The following is a 13,956-nucleotide window of genomic DNA, read 5'->3' on the forward strand; positions in this document are numbered from 1 at the left end:
TAATTGATTAAATAAATGAAAAATCCGTTTCCAAATATTCTATTCTCTGCCCTGGGTCTATTTTATAACAAAACGAATCTGTTTTTATGATCAGAACTTAAATCTAAGTGTTAAACTCAGTTATGTAAGACTTCGGTGTCATCAAGAGTCCCCCAAGAAGCAAATGCCAAGAAATAATTAGACCTGCAAGACATTTATTGTGGTAAAAAACTGTGAAGGATAAAATGGGAGGGAGAGGGAGTCAGTGATAAAGGCCTTTAGACTGGGTTGAAACTCTGACACCTAAGAAAGAAGAGAAGGATATGCTAGGAAAATCTCAGACTATAGCGCAGTCCTACAAAGTCTGTTAGGATGACAGGAAGTACCTAAGGAAGATTGCCTATCAGAAGACACCTGTGTTACACAGCTATTGGCCAGCTCCTCTATGACTCATTACTCTAAGGCCCTGGCTGGGAACATCTCAGAGCGAGCAAGGACTCTGCCTGAACACAACAGTGAATCCATAGGAGTATAAGCTAGAGACTATCAGTCAACAGTGCTTCCCAAAGCCAGTTCTCTTGAAAAGGAGCTAAACAGCACCTTTCTATGACTGCTATGGTCCAATGCCAAAAGCAAGTTATACCCCAAAGTTTTTTCTGACTTATTATTTATTATTATCTATTATTATATTTTACTAATTATTGTAACATTAAATTTATTATTGTTGTTATCTGAACAAGATAATGCAATTCAACAAGTATTTCTTGACGTCCCATTAATGTTTGATATTCTAAATACACAAATGTGAAAAGCATTGGAGAAATAGGAAATCTATAGGAAAAAGCATCTAGTTAAATGCATTTATTACCTTATTGGTGGGAGAAGGTTTAAGTATATTCACAAAATGTTGCTAGGAATATAATTTATTACTATTAATATACACCATTTTTCATTAGAAACTTCACTGGGTAAGTAAAATAATGGCTACAATGTTTCTCCAGATACCATGTGCAGAATTTTCCTTGAAGTGATAAATTTCAAAATTTACAATAAGAACTATATGCTCCTTTCCAAATATTTGGTATCATTTTGGAGGGTAAAGAATGCAAGTTTTATAATGCAATAAACCACCCACCCCTTATTGGGATCCTGAGATATGTATGTATTATTTCTCTAATCATTCCTTCTTACAACAATGACTGGCAATGAACAGTGGTATCTGTGTATTCTCTTAGATATTAAATACAGTGGATTGATAGACAATCTCAGAAGCCGTAAGTACCTGGTATGGATTTTGCAATTACTGGAGGGAAAAAGGAAAGTCAGAATAATAACATAGAAAGTGATAAGAAAAATAGAACAAAAGGACAATATTAGGGGGATCTGATCCTACTTTAATCCTTATACACAATTTGAAATGCATTTCTTCGAATGCTACTACCTATACCAGTTATTGCTAAAAGTAAGAGTTCATGTACTGTTTGTGTCTAGATCAGTGAGCTCTAATTTTAACTTTATGTAAATGAAAAAACTAACCACATTCATCCATATTAGAAGTAGCCCAGAAACAAAAGTAGTATAAAATTTATTTGAAACATCAATGCATAGTTTCTATTTATAAAATATATTAGTTACTTGTGTAAACTTGCACACATGATGGAGATACAGAAGGAAAAATAAGACAAGTTTAGCTATCAGCAAAAAGACAAGCAAGTCTATTAAACCACACATAACACAATCTATAGAAGCAACATGGTTATGCACATAGGCTCATCTTGAAAAAACACCAATAATTATAAAATAAAAACCTGGGTTTCTTTATATTATTGCTGCTTCTAATTAGAACATGTTTCTACTCCAGATTTTAATCAGGGCTTTCCTCAGTGCTATTTTGACATCCTTATTCCTCAAACTGTAGATCAAGGGGTTGAGCATGGGCCCTACATTAGTATAGAAAACTGAAGAAATTTTTCCCTGCTCCATAGATCCAGGAGAAGAATATTTAAGATACATGAATGCTGCTGACCCAAAAAAAAGAGAAAGAGCAATGATGTGAGAGCTACAGGTACTGAAGGCTTTTGATCGTCCTTGAGCAGATCTGATATGAAGAATGCTAGTGAGGATAAAGACATAAGAAATCAGGATGGTAAAACTGGGTACTGTGATATTAATTCCCACAACTATCAGAACTACCACCTCATTGACATAGGTGCTGGTGCAAGAGAGTTGGAGAAGAGGAAGAATGTCACACAGGTAATGGTTGATGATATTGACATGGCAGAAGGTCAGTCTAAGCATGCAGCCTGTGTGGGCAGAGGCTCCAGCAAATCCCATCATGTATGCTGCAACAGTTAGCAAGCAACAGACCTGATGGGACATGGTGACCCTATACAGCAGTGGATGACAGATGGCCACATAGCGGTCATAGGCCATTGACGTCAACATGTAGCATTCCGAGATGACAAAAAAGAGAAAGAAAAACAGCTGTGTCATGCACCCGACATAGGAGATGATGTTCTCCCTTGATACAAAGTTCATCAGCATCTTGGGGGTGAAAACAGAAGAGTAACAGAGATCAATGAAGGATAGGTTGAAGAGGAAGTAGTACATGGGGGTGTGGAGGTGAGAGTCGAGACCGATGAGAATGATCAAGCCAAGGTTGCCCACCACAGTGACAATGTAGATCATTAGAAAAAGGAAAAAGAGGGGTTGCTGGAGCTCTGGGCGGTCTGTTAATCCAGCAAGAAGAAATTCAGTCACTGAGGAGTCATTTCTAACCAATATTGTCCTCTTTGGAAATCTGTGAGGACAGAAGAAAGTCCCGTTAATAGAAACTCCAACTCTGGGGCGCCTAGGTGGCTCAGTCATTTGGGTGGCTGCCTTTGGCTCGGGTCATGATCCTGTGGTCCTGGGGTCGAGCCCCGCATTGGCTCCCTGCTCAGCAGAGCCTGCTTCTCCCTCTTCCTCTGCTTGCCGCTCTGCCTATTTGTGCTATCCCTGTGTCAAATAAATAAAAAAGAAAAGAAACCCCAGCTCTCCTCCCTCTCCTTACACAGTCTTATTTATGAGAAGACTCAGACCAGCAAATAAGTCCTCCTTCACTCCACAGGGTCAGAGTGGACAGGCACACACACCCTTTAACATTAAAACCACTCTGTCTTGTTGCAGGAGCAGCACGTGACAAACAACTGCTCCCGTCTTTACTAGAAGATACAGGGATGGAGCAGCTGAGGATAAAGGCTACCTGTTGGTGAGCTTCGGTAGTGGGGAGCTATCCCCAGCTCTCCCTTTCACTCATCTGATCCTTCACTTCCTCGTTCCTACTCTCATGTTTCTATTACCCTACCCAATACCTTAGTTCCCTGTCATAACTACCATGAAAGCAAGGATTCCTCTTGGGCACAGACCATACCACAATAGTGTTTCATAGAAGAGAATCCCTACCCGTCTACAATGTTTTCAGATAACTTACTGCAAGAATCCATAAAGTCAGTAATGGATAACAAGTATTGAGGAGAACCTTGGTAGCCTAAGATTTATAATTCATCATATACTCAGGTATTTCTATACACTCCCCCTTCTCTGGTCCATCTTAGCTGGACAGAGAATGAACAAAGGAAAGTGGATGTATTTTCCTTGGTTTTGTAGGAGGGCATGAAAGAGAAAGATAATTAATGTGGACATTGATTAAAGTTTATGAAAATGGATCAGGTTGTATGCTTATAACACATAACCTTTTTTCTATGTGCATTTCAATTAAAAACTTTATCTTAGGAAAGAGATAAATCTCTTCCTTTGATCTTGTTATATTCTGCATGTGTCACTTGGTACTGGTATAGCTATCTTGCTGCCAGACGAAGGATGAAGCCAACACAGAGAGGGTATGCTCAGAATAATGCAGGTGGTACAGTTAGAGCTTCATACATTGAGTTTCTTGTTATTCAATATAAATACTTTTCCTCATTTTTCAAGAAGAGAGAGAATAAGAGATAAATAGAAATGTGATTAACTTACTCTCCCTCCATTGAAAGAACTGTGCTGACCCTCTATGTGATCTTCTTCCTTTATTGGCCAAAGATCACATCACAGATATCACAGTCTGAGCATTCCAGGAGTCATTCTTGGTTGTAGATCAAACTTGTTGCTATAAACTTACTAAGAAAATATGAAGGGCAACTACACACTTGACACCTGTGCCACTGGGTCATAGCGCTCAAGGCATGTGCTTAAGGCTTATATATGAGAAATCCAGGTCCATGTCCTTTAGGACCTTCCCATCATGCTAAGCTCTATAGGGAAGAAACTGGTGTCTCTGTTTATAACCTAATTGTGACAATAAATATTAATTTCCCATCAGGGACTATACATTCCCTAGGGTATATAAGAAAGGATCCTATCTGTCCCCTGTAATTAAAATGTTATTGAAAACTAAGGAGGGTATGTGATGTGATGAGCACTGGGTGTTATACACAACTGATGGATTGTTGAACACTACATATGAAACTAATGATATACTATACATTGTATAATTAAATTTAAATTAAGAAAAAAAATTCTCTAATTATATTTCTAGGTAACATATTAGTTTTAAGGATTTAAGTTCATAAGGATTTGTGAATATTTCAGTAAAGTTTATTTCGCCTTTTTAAAATACTTGAGTCCTTTTAAATATTCAGTGTGTAAGCAAATTATATAGAGATCAACCAAGGAACTTTTGAACTGATTTCAGAGATTATTACTTAATAAAAATCATTTAATATAAAAATGACCCATTATTTCATGGAAATTTAATTATCCTGGGTATTCTGACTCAGTATGTATTTGCTTTTAACATATTATATCAAATCTATAAGAAAAATCACTGTTAAGCTTCCATTTCAAGAAAATATGACTTTAGAATTCCCAGTTCTATATTAATTCATGATCATGCTGTGAGAAGGCATCTAATTTTTTATCTTGAAATTATCACAAGTTCACAGGAAACTGCAAAAATAATGTATGCAGTTCCTTGAAACCAACCCAGCTTCCTACTGTAATAACATCTTTAACAACTGTAGCATAATAGCAAAACCGGGAAATTGACATTGGTATGATAATGTTAACGGGATAGGACTACAAACATTTTCCCCTTTCAGCAGTTTTATATATACTGTGTGTTTTGTTATGCATGTAGATCTATGTGATCTGACCATGTAGTATGTGGTATGTGATCATGACCACAATCACGAAAGAGAAGTGTCCCACTACCATGCAGGAACTCCCTTCTTCACACCCATTTCCTCCCACCTTCCTCTGTGTCTTCTGGCAGCCATTAACCTCTTCTCCATCTCTACAGTGGAATCATCCTAAAGGCAACAAATGAGACTGCATCATGTATAACCTCTGAAACTGGCTTTGTGCACTAAGCATGATGCTCCTAAGTCCATCCCAGTTGTTGCATGCATCAATGCTCCATTTCTTTTACTATAGAGTTGTGCTGCATTTTTTACAACCCACATTTATTCATCCTTCTGTAGTAATTTAAAAATAATGAGGTTGTTTAATACACAGCTATTTTATTTATGGAAAATGTTTCAGGGGCAGGGGCAAGAAGATCACAGTTGAGATTGGTTCTTCTTGCAATTTTCTCTTTTTTGAATGAATTTTACTGTGTTACAATTTAAGTACAATAAAATGCATCCACTTTAAAAGTACAGTTTTTCAATGACTTTCATGTTATTGTAACTGCCACCATAATCAAGATATAATCAAGATATAATCATATATATGATATAATCATATATCATATATTTAAAGAGTATGATATAATCATACTCTTTTGCAATCCAACTCCTATCCTTTTAATCATGAAGGGATGTTGAAATTTGTCAAATGCTTTTTCTGCATCTATTGAGAGGATCATATGATTTGTATCTTTCATTCTATTAATCTGGAGTATCATGTTTATTGATTGGCATATGTTGAATTATTTTTGCCTCCCACGGATAAATCCCACTTGATAATGGTGTATGATCCCCTTAATGTGCTACAGAATGTAGAATTTTGTTTGGAGATTTTACATCAATATTCATTAGAGATAGCAGCCTGTAGTTTTCTCTTCTTATAGTGTCCTTGCCTTGCATTGGTATGAGGGTAATTCTGGCCTTTTACGATGAATTGGACAGTGCTCCCTCCCTAAAATTTTGGAAGAGTTAAGGTTTGGCATTAATTCTTTAACTGTGTGGTAAAAGTCACCAGTGAAACCATCAGGTCTTGGGCTCTTCCTTCTTAGGGATTTTTGATTATTGATTCAGTGTTCTTACTTGTTATTGGTCTGTTCAGATTTTCTATTTCTTCATGAATCAGTCTTGCAAACTGTATGTTTCTAAAAACATATCCATTTCTTCTAGGTTAGCCAATCTGCATATAATTGTTTGTTGTCTCTTATGGTCCTTTGTATTACTGCAGTATTAGTTGTAATGTCTCTACTGCATTATAGTATCATCATGTTATCATGGTCTTCTTTTTTTTTAATTTATTTTTTATTTATTTTCAGCATAACAGTATTCATTATTTTTGCACCACACCCAGTGCTCCATGCAATCCGTGCCCTCTATAATACCCACCACCTGGTACCCCAACCTCCCACCCCCCACCCCTTCAAAACCCTCAGATTGTTTTTCAGACTCCATGGTCTCTCAAGGTTCACCTCCCCTTCCAATTTCCCCCAACTCCCTTCTCCTCTCTAATTCCCCATGTCCTCCATGCTATTTGTTATGCTCCACAAATAAGTGAAACCATATGATAATTGACTCTCTCTGCTTGACTTATTTCACTCAGCATAATCTCTTCCAGTCCCATCCATGTTGCTACAAAAGTTGGGTATTCATCCCTTCTGGAGGCGTAATACTCCATAGTGTATATGGACCACATTTTCCTTATCCATTCATCCGTTGAAGGGCATCTTGGTTCTTTCCACAGTTTGGCGATCGTGGCCATTGCTGCTATAAACATTGGGGTACAGGTGGCCCTTCTTTTCACTACATTTGTATCTTTGGGGTAAATACCCAGTAGTGCAATTGCACTATCATGGTCTTCTTTATCTCTTGTTATAGCTATTGAGTTAAAGTCTATTTCATCTGATGAAGAATAGCTAACCCTACGTTTTTTTTGGTTTCATCTTGCATGGAATATTTCTTTCCACCCCTCATTATTGTCTCTGTGTCTCTTTTAAGTTTCTTGCAGGCAAGATATAGTTGGGTCTTGTTTTTCATTTGTTTGTTTACTTATTCAGCCTTTCATTGGAAAATTTAAGCTATTTACATTTTAAGTAATTACTGATAGGTAGGTACTTATTAATGTCTTCTTAATTATTTTCTGGCTCTTTTGTAGCTTCCTTATTCCCCTCTTCCTCTCTTGCTGACTTCCTTTGTGACTGGATGACTTTCTGTAATGGTATGCTTCAATTCCCTTCTCTTTGTCCTTCTATATCTACTGTAGGCTTCTGTTTTGTGGTTACTATCAGATTGACATAAAATATCATATAAACATTACGGTCTATTTTAAGGTGATAACTTCAATCACATACAAAAACTATATTCTTTTACTCTCTTTTCATATTTTGTTTTTGATGTCACAATTTATCTTTTTATATTGTGTAAACTTTAACAAATTATTGTAGCTATAGTTATTTTTTTAAGATTTTATTTATTTATTTAATAGAGACACAGCAAGAAAGGGAATACAAGCAGAGGGCATGGGAGAGGGAGAATGCGGGGCTTGATTTCAGGACCCTGGGATCATGACCTGAGCCTAAGGCAGACACTTAGACTGAGCCACCCAGGCGCCCCAGCTATAGTTATTTTTAATACTGGTATCCTTTAATCTTTACTAGAGTTAAGTAGCTAATCACCATATTGTAGTACTAGAGTATTCTGAGTTTGACTAAACATATTTACCAATGTGTTGTCTATTTTCTAATGTTTCATGTTACCAGTTAGTTTCTTTTTGTTTCATCTCATGGCATTCTTTCAGTATCTCTTATAAAGCAGGTCTACTGCTAATGAATTACCTCAGTTTTTGTTTGTTGGAAAAGTCTTTATCTCACCTTTATTTCCCAAAGACAACTTTACTAGGTAAAGTATTCTTGGTTCACAGCTTTTTTTTTTCAGTATGTTGAGTACAGGATCCTGGGTTTCAAGGTTTCTCCAAAGAAATCTACTGAGAGCCTTACAAAGGTTTTTTGGTATGTCAGGGTTATTTTTCCTCTGGCTGTTTTGAAAATTCTTTCCATTAATCTTTGATTTTAAATAACTTAATTATAATACGTCTTGAGGAAGATCACTTTGGGTGGAATATCGGGGTGAACTATTAACTTAATAAAGTTAAGAGTTCAAATCTCTCCCCAGATTTAGGAACTTCTCAGCCATTATTCCTCTAACCAAGCTTTCTGACCCTTTTTCCACCCTTCTCTTTCTGGAACTCCAATAATGTCTACAGTGTTTCTCTTAATGGTATCCCACAGGCCATGTGAGCTTTCTTTATCCCTTTTTATTATTTTCCTATGTTCTCACTGCATAATTTTTAAATGTCCTGTCAAAGACTCATTCTTCTGATCAATCCAGGCTAATACTGATACTCTTTCCTGCATTTGTCATTTCATTCATCGTATTCTTCAGCTCCAGATTTGTTTGCTTCATTGCGATGGTTTCTGTCTCTATGTTAAACTTCTCATTTTGTTTGTGTATTGTTTTCATGAGTTCACTGAATCATCTTTTTGTGTTTTATGTGTTTTCTTATAGTTTACTGTGCTTCCTTAAAACAGCTATTCTGAATTCTTTATAAGACAAATCACAGAGCTCCATTTCTTTGGGATCTGTTTCTAGAAAATTATTGTGTTCCTTTGGTGGTGTCGGGTTACACTGATTTTTCATATTGAAGACTGCTGTTATCTTCGTATATGAAGAAGCAGCTACTTCCTCCAGTCTTTCTGACTTGCCTCAGCAGAGAATTACCTTCTGTCACCCCTGCTAGTGATTCTGATGCTTTCTCAGACCTTTCTATAGTTATTCCTACTCCAAACTTCTTATTTCATCTTATGGCAGAATTCTTAAACCTGTATGCCATCCCTCCAACCAGCAAAGCCAGGTTAGTTGCTGAGAGCCTCCTTTTTGCTAAACTGAACACTTTTTGCTAGACTGAACGCTCAATGCGTGATTTTTTAAAGATGTATTTATTTATTTGACAGAGATCACAAGTAGGCAGAGAAGCAGGCAGCAAGAGAGAGGAAGGGAAGCAGGCTCCCTCCTGAGCAGAGAGCCCCATGCAGGACTCAATCCCAGGACCCCAGGATCATGACCTGAGCCAAAGGCAGAGGCTTTAAGCCACTGAGAGCCACCCAGGCACCCTCAATGTGTGATTTTTCTCCAGCCTGCAGAGTCAGGCCATCTTTCCACATGTGCTTACTGGCCATCTTCTCACTGGAAGCACATGTGGAAAACCATCCACAGGATGGGGTTATGTATGGGTAAGGCGCACAGTCAGGGGGTGCTCATGGCTACTTGAGAGCATCCCCAGTGGCTCAACAGCCAGCTTCCCAATGTACCCAATCCCGGTACGATTAGTAGGATGCACATTCCTCTGAAGTCCTCCAACGGCCCTACCTGCGACTGCCCAGAAACTCCCACCCTCAGCCACACAATATACCTCAGCTATCTGAACGGGATGAGAAGTGGATCTCTTTGGCAGTGTCTCCCATACCTGAGGAAACCAGAACTTCATTCCCATGCTCTTATTTTCCCCAGTGGCAAGAAACATGAGTCACAAGTTACAAGAATAACTTTTTTGGCAATGAGCTATGTTGCCTTGAGGGAGGAAGGACATAGGTAAAGTGAAACTGTTCCTCTTACCCTCTTCAATGCATCCAATCTTGGATTTGTTTTTACTCCAACAGTGTGCTGGTATTTCTGGGCTAAATTCCTGGACTTCCACAAAGGCTCTCTCATCTGAGGGTAATTGTCAAAATTGCTATTTTGGGGGGGAAAAAGTAAAAAATTATTATTACACCATGATGTAACATATTGTTCATCTTATGATCTTATTACATTATTCATCTTGGAATTTCCTCTAAGCCAACCTAAGTCAAGACTCTCATTCTTCCTTCTCCAAGAATAAAGAATGGGACAGCCAGAATTTGGTTGATCTACTAATCAATAACAAGGGGAACACATATCATTACTCTTTCTGTAAGTGCCCATCATTATGTGTGTATCTTTGAGTGTGTGTCTGTGTGTGGGTGTGTGTGCCATGTTTTATTGTTAACACCAAAATGTAAAGAATCACATTTCAGGAGATGTTTTATCTAGCAAGATGTGAGAGGATGCAGACAGGAGCTCCAAGGGCTCTGGCTGGACTCCCAAACTCTGGCGTCTGCCTGGTCAGAATGCTCCACTTCCTGCAAAGGTTCTCCCTTAATAACAGGCCTAGAACAGCCTGCTCAGAGCAGCAACACACCATGCTGCACAAAAAAACCCTGACATTTTCCACCTAAAAAAATGTTGCTGCTGTCACCCCTGCCTAAGAGGTGGCTTTGATAACAGACAATAAGCTGTCAGAGAGTGAAAGTGTCCCCCAAACACCACCATCCTCCCTTCTCCAGCTTCTCAGAACTGCTGCCTTTGCTCAGTGGACTTAAATCCTCTGAAATAATTTTGCTCGTGTGATCTCTTACACTTGTAAGAAACAAAAACACAAATATTGGGAAAGAAATAGCAGGAACACTAATTTCCACAGTGCTAGAACCTACCGTGGGGACTTTCTAAACATTTAATGCCAAAATGTCTCATTTGAAATCAGTTACTTTTTGGAGGTAAAGAAGATACAGAAAAAGAAACTGAGACAGATTTTGCAGGTTTGTGACAAAGAGGAAAGGATCCAACAACAGGGCGAAGTTGGAGTCTGCTGGGTACCTGCCCGGCAAGGACCACTTCCATCTCATAGTGTGCCAGGACCCGGTGGGGCAGTGATCTGGGGCTCAGGCACCAACACCCTCTATCCCCTGCCCTTGCCTGTTCGAGGAAGCAGTCCTCACCCAACCTTTTTCTGGGCATAGCTGGGGATGGGCCTGTGAATGTGTCCTCAGAGGATGCTGGGGATCCTTCGTGAAGCTGGGGTATCATCATCTACCTGGATTGAGTTTTATTGTGCTGCAAAGCCTAATCCTCTCATCCCCCACCAGTTGCTAGCTTGAGCCACGTTGGAGGAGTGAGCCAGATCTGCTTCAGTTGGCATTGGCAGGGCAGCCTCTCAGGGATCCTGTGTCCTGCCCCTTTGCCTACACTGGCCCTACTGCACCTCCTGAGAGAGAAACCTTTTCGGTCTGGCTCCACCCCTCTTTCAAAAACTGCCTGCAACCAGGTCTTGCTTCCCCACAGCAAAAGGACAGGCCACCAAGGAAGATGCAGGGAGGGCAGCCAAGAAATAAAAATCCAAGCAGGGCAAGAAGTGAGACCTCATCAATTTGAAATGGAGACAGGAGAGAAAGAGCCTGAGAAGGTAGGAGGTCCTGCGAGAGAAGATGGGGCTGCCAGGAGAACAGTACGGAGGCAGCAGAGTGAAGGAGCAAGGCAGGAGACTGTGCAGGGAGGGGAACCCTGAGAATGCAGAAGCCCCAAAACACAAGGCCCTGATAGAATGGGGGACTGAAGCACAAGAAGATGGGCCCTCCCTAAAAGACAGAGGACTAAGGCAGGAAGAGGGGGCTCCCTGAAGTGAATGAAGGCCTAAAAGGCTGGAGGCGGATGCAGAGAGGTGGCTGAGGGCCCAGAGACAGGCCCTGAGAAAGGATGGGGGTGGCGAGGGTAAGGCATGGGGCACTGAGAAGCTGGGGCCCCAAGGATGGAAAGGCTAAGGGACAAGAGGCAGAGCAACCACAGTGAGTCCCAAGAGGAGCCGAGCTCTGCCTGTTGTCAGCTGGGTTCCATCCAGACTGCTGTGACCTGGGGACCAGGTGCTCTGGCTGATGCAGTCACCCGCCACCTGAACTGGTGTGCCAAGAGACTTACTTCTTGCCTTTGAATGTTCCCAGGATCTTGGATGTGAACTTTCCTGCCTTGCTGTCCCTGGTGTCTTCCTCTGCCGGGCCCTCTTCCCTGCGCGGGACACCGAGCTGCTCCTTTGCCCTGAAGACCTCCCAGAGGCTACAGCCGCTTCTCTTGGCGCATGCTCTCCACGATGCCTTTCAGCCCGCCTCGCCCCGCCTCAGCCCGCCTCGCCCTGCCGCGCCGCAGGTGGGCAGTGTGTGCAGCCCAGCAGGCCGTGTGTCCCGGGGCTGACCGAGTGGAAGATGGCCGAACCTTTGTCCCTGTCGGGCGTGTCAGGGACCAGGCCGCACGCAGCTGGCCAGGCCGCACCAGGCCCGCACGCAGGCCTAGCTCAGGGCTGCCGTGGGCCGCGGCAGGGATTCCACGGTGCTTCTGGTCACGGGCGCCAGTACTTTCCAGAATGCCTTTCCAACCATCTCTCAGGTTCCTGCGGTCCAAGGTATTGGCCTGGTGGAGGCCGCACGCGCCCCCGGGACCTGCTCCTCTCCTGTTGCCGCCTCCATGCTGTCGTCTGGGCCTTGACGGCCGCTTAGGGCTCTCGGGCTGCCGGTTCTCCAGCGGCCCTCGTCCTCTGCGTGCCCCTCAGCCTTGGGGCTCAGCATCTGCTGCAGCTCGGGAGCCTTCGCACAGGACCTGCACGGGGCCTCCAGCCGCCCCCTCCGCCGGCCGGGCCTTCGGAGACTCCGGGGACAAGGTAAGGGTGAGGGTGCCCCCGCGCTCCGGCACAAGGGGCACCCAGAGCACACGCTCGCGTGCTCGCCGTCGGCTCAGGTTCCCTTTGGCGCTGCGCGGAGGTGGAGCCGCCCCTCGGCTGGGAGGAAGCGGGGCGGGGCCGGAGGAGCGCAGGCCAGGCGAGCCGCTGGCTCTGGGCAACGTGGTCTGTTTTAATCGATCTGTATTAATCATAAGCAGATCAGCCAAGGAAAAGTGTTTGAGTACGACCAAATTTGTTTTACAATCCCGGTATCCGGTATGCATGCGACAGCGTTTCAGAGACGCAAACACAGTCTTGTTAAGAATTTAGCAACTCAAGTACAATGTTTTACACATTTCTTTTCACCTTAAACTTATGATAGCTGGTCAAATAAGTAAATAAACGGTAGATAATGGGGTCATGTTTCCCACTGTCACAGAAATAAGATGCAAATAGGCAAAATAGGAAGGCTATAATGAAACTTGCGTTGCTAGATTAGAGTTGGAAATAACAGTATTAATTCATGTTTCTATTATATATTAAGATAGATGAATATAGAAATAATTAGATATGGAGATACACACAAGAGTTTGAATATACAGCATATTTCCCATCCTTTTCCACTAAGAGTGTTACCAAAATCCAAGTTCAGCTGCCTGTCACTCAAAAAGCCAATACTCAAGAGTTTTGATTGGAAAGGAATATGACCTTTATTCAGGAGGCCAGCCACTTGGGGAGAAGGTGGGCTCTTGTCCAAAGGCCAACTCCAAGGTTTCTGCCTGGCCCAGGGGTTTTAAAAAGAGTGTAGGGCAATTAATAAGGGGGAGTGCTGTGGTCCCTAACATTTCTTGATTACATGCCCTTGATTATAGAGGTTGTGCAAGGAAAGGGGTCTGGTTTCTGTTTCTTGACATACCCAGGTGTTCTTTCTTTCTAGGAAAGAATGCATGATCTGTAGATACACAAGCAGGGTTTAAAATGGTTAATCAATGATTAAAATGGTTAATCAATGATGCCGGGTAAGGGTGCTTGCTAAAGCTTAAAAACTACTAGGTTGGCTGGATGAGCTGAGGAAGCTTCAGAACCTAGAAACAGTGATACCCTAGTATCAATGAACACATCCAGCACCCAGATCTTATTTCTGAATAGTGTTTTCTGGCAATAAGAACTAGTGTTCCTTGGAGAAATGATTCATTTTAGAGT

At 41.5% G+C, this 13,956-nt stretch overlaps 1 protein-coding gene across 1 annotated transcript; it reads right to left on the reverse strand.

The window, feature by feature from the left end:
* Positions 1-1,818: 1,818 nt before the first annotated feature.
* LOC116598795 (olfactory receptor 8B3) lies at positions 1,819-11,135 on the reverse strand. Its single transcript, XM_032358117.1, has 4 exons — positions 11,053-11,135; positions 9,867-9,984; positions 5,266-5,324; positions 1,819-2,779 (listed from the first exon to the last, which is right to left on the reverse strand). The coding sequence occupies exons 1-4, from the start codon at positions 11,133-11,135 to the stop codon at positions 1,819-1,821; spliced, it is 1,221 nt and encodes a 406-aa protein (XP_032214008.1).
* Positions 11,136-13,956: the final 2,821 nt, after the last annotated feature.

The sequence above is a fragment of the Mustela erminea genome, chromosome 9, assembly GCF_009829155.1.
Source record: "Mustela erminea isolate mMusErm1 chromosome 9, mMusErm1.Pri, whole genome shotgun sequence".
NCBI lineage: Eukaryota > Metazoa > Chordata > Mammalia > Carnivora > Mustelidae > Mustela > Mustela erminea.

Bases quoted from the DNA above. Each gene is read 5' to 3' on its own strand.
- LOC116598795 (XM_032358117.1), bottom strand. From the start codon at position 11,135: ATGATACCCCAGCTTCACGAAGGATCCCCAGCATCCTCTGAGGACACA. The intron at 9,985-11,052 runs GTTGGGTGAGGA...CCCCCAAAATAG, and splicing joins CCAGCTATGCCCAGAAAAAG to CAATTTTGACAATTACCCTC. The intron at 2,780-5,265 runs GTGGGAGGAAAT...CTGTCCTCACAG, and splicing joins GCCAGAAGACACAGAGGAAG to ATTTCCAAAGAGGACAATAT.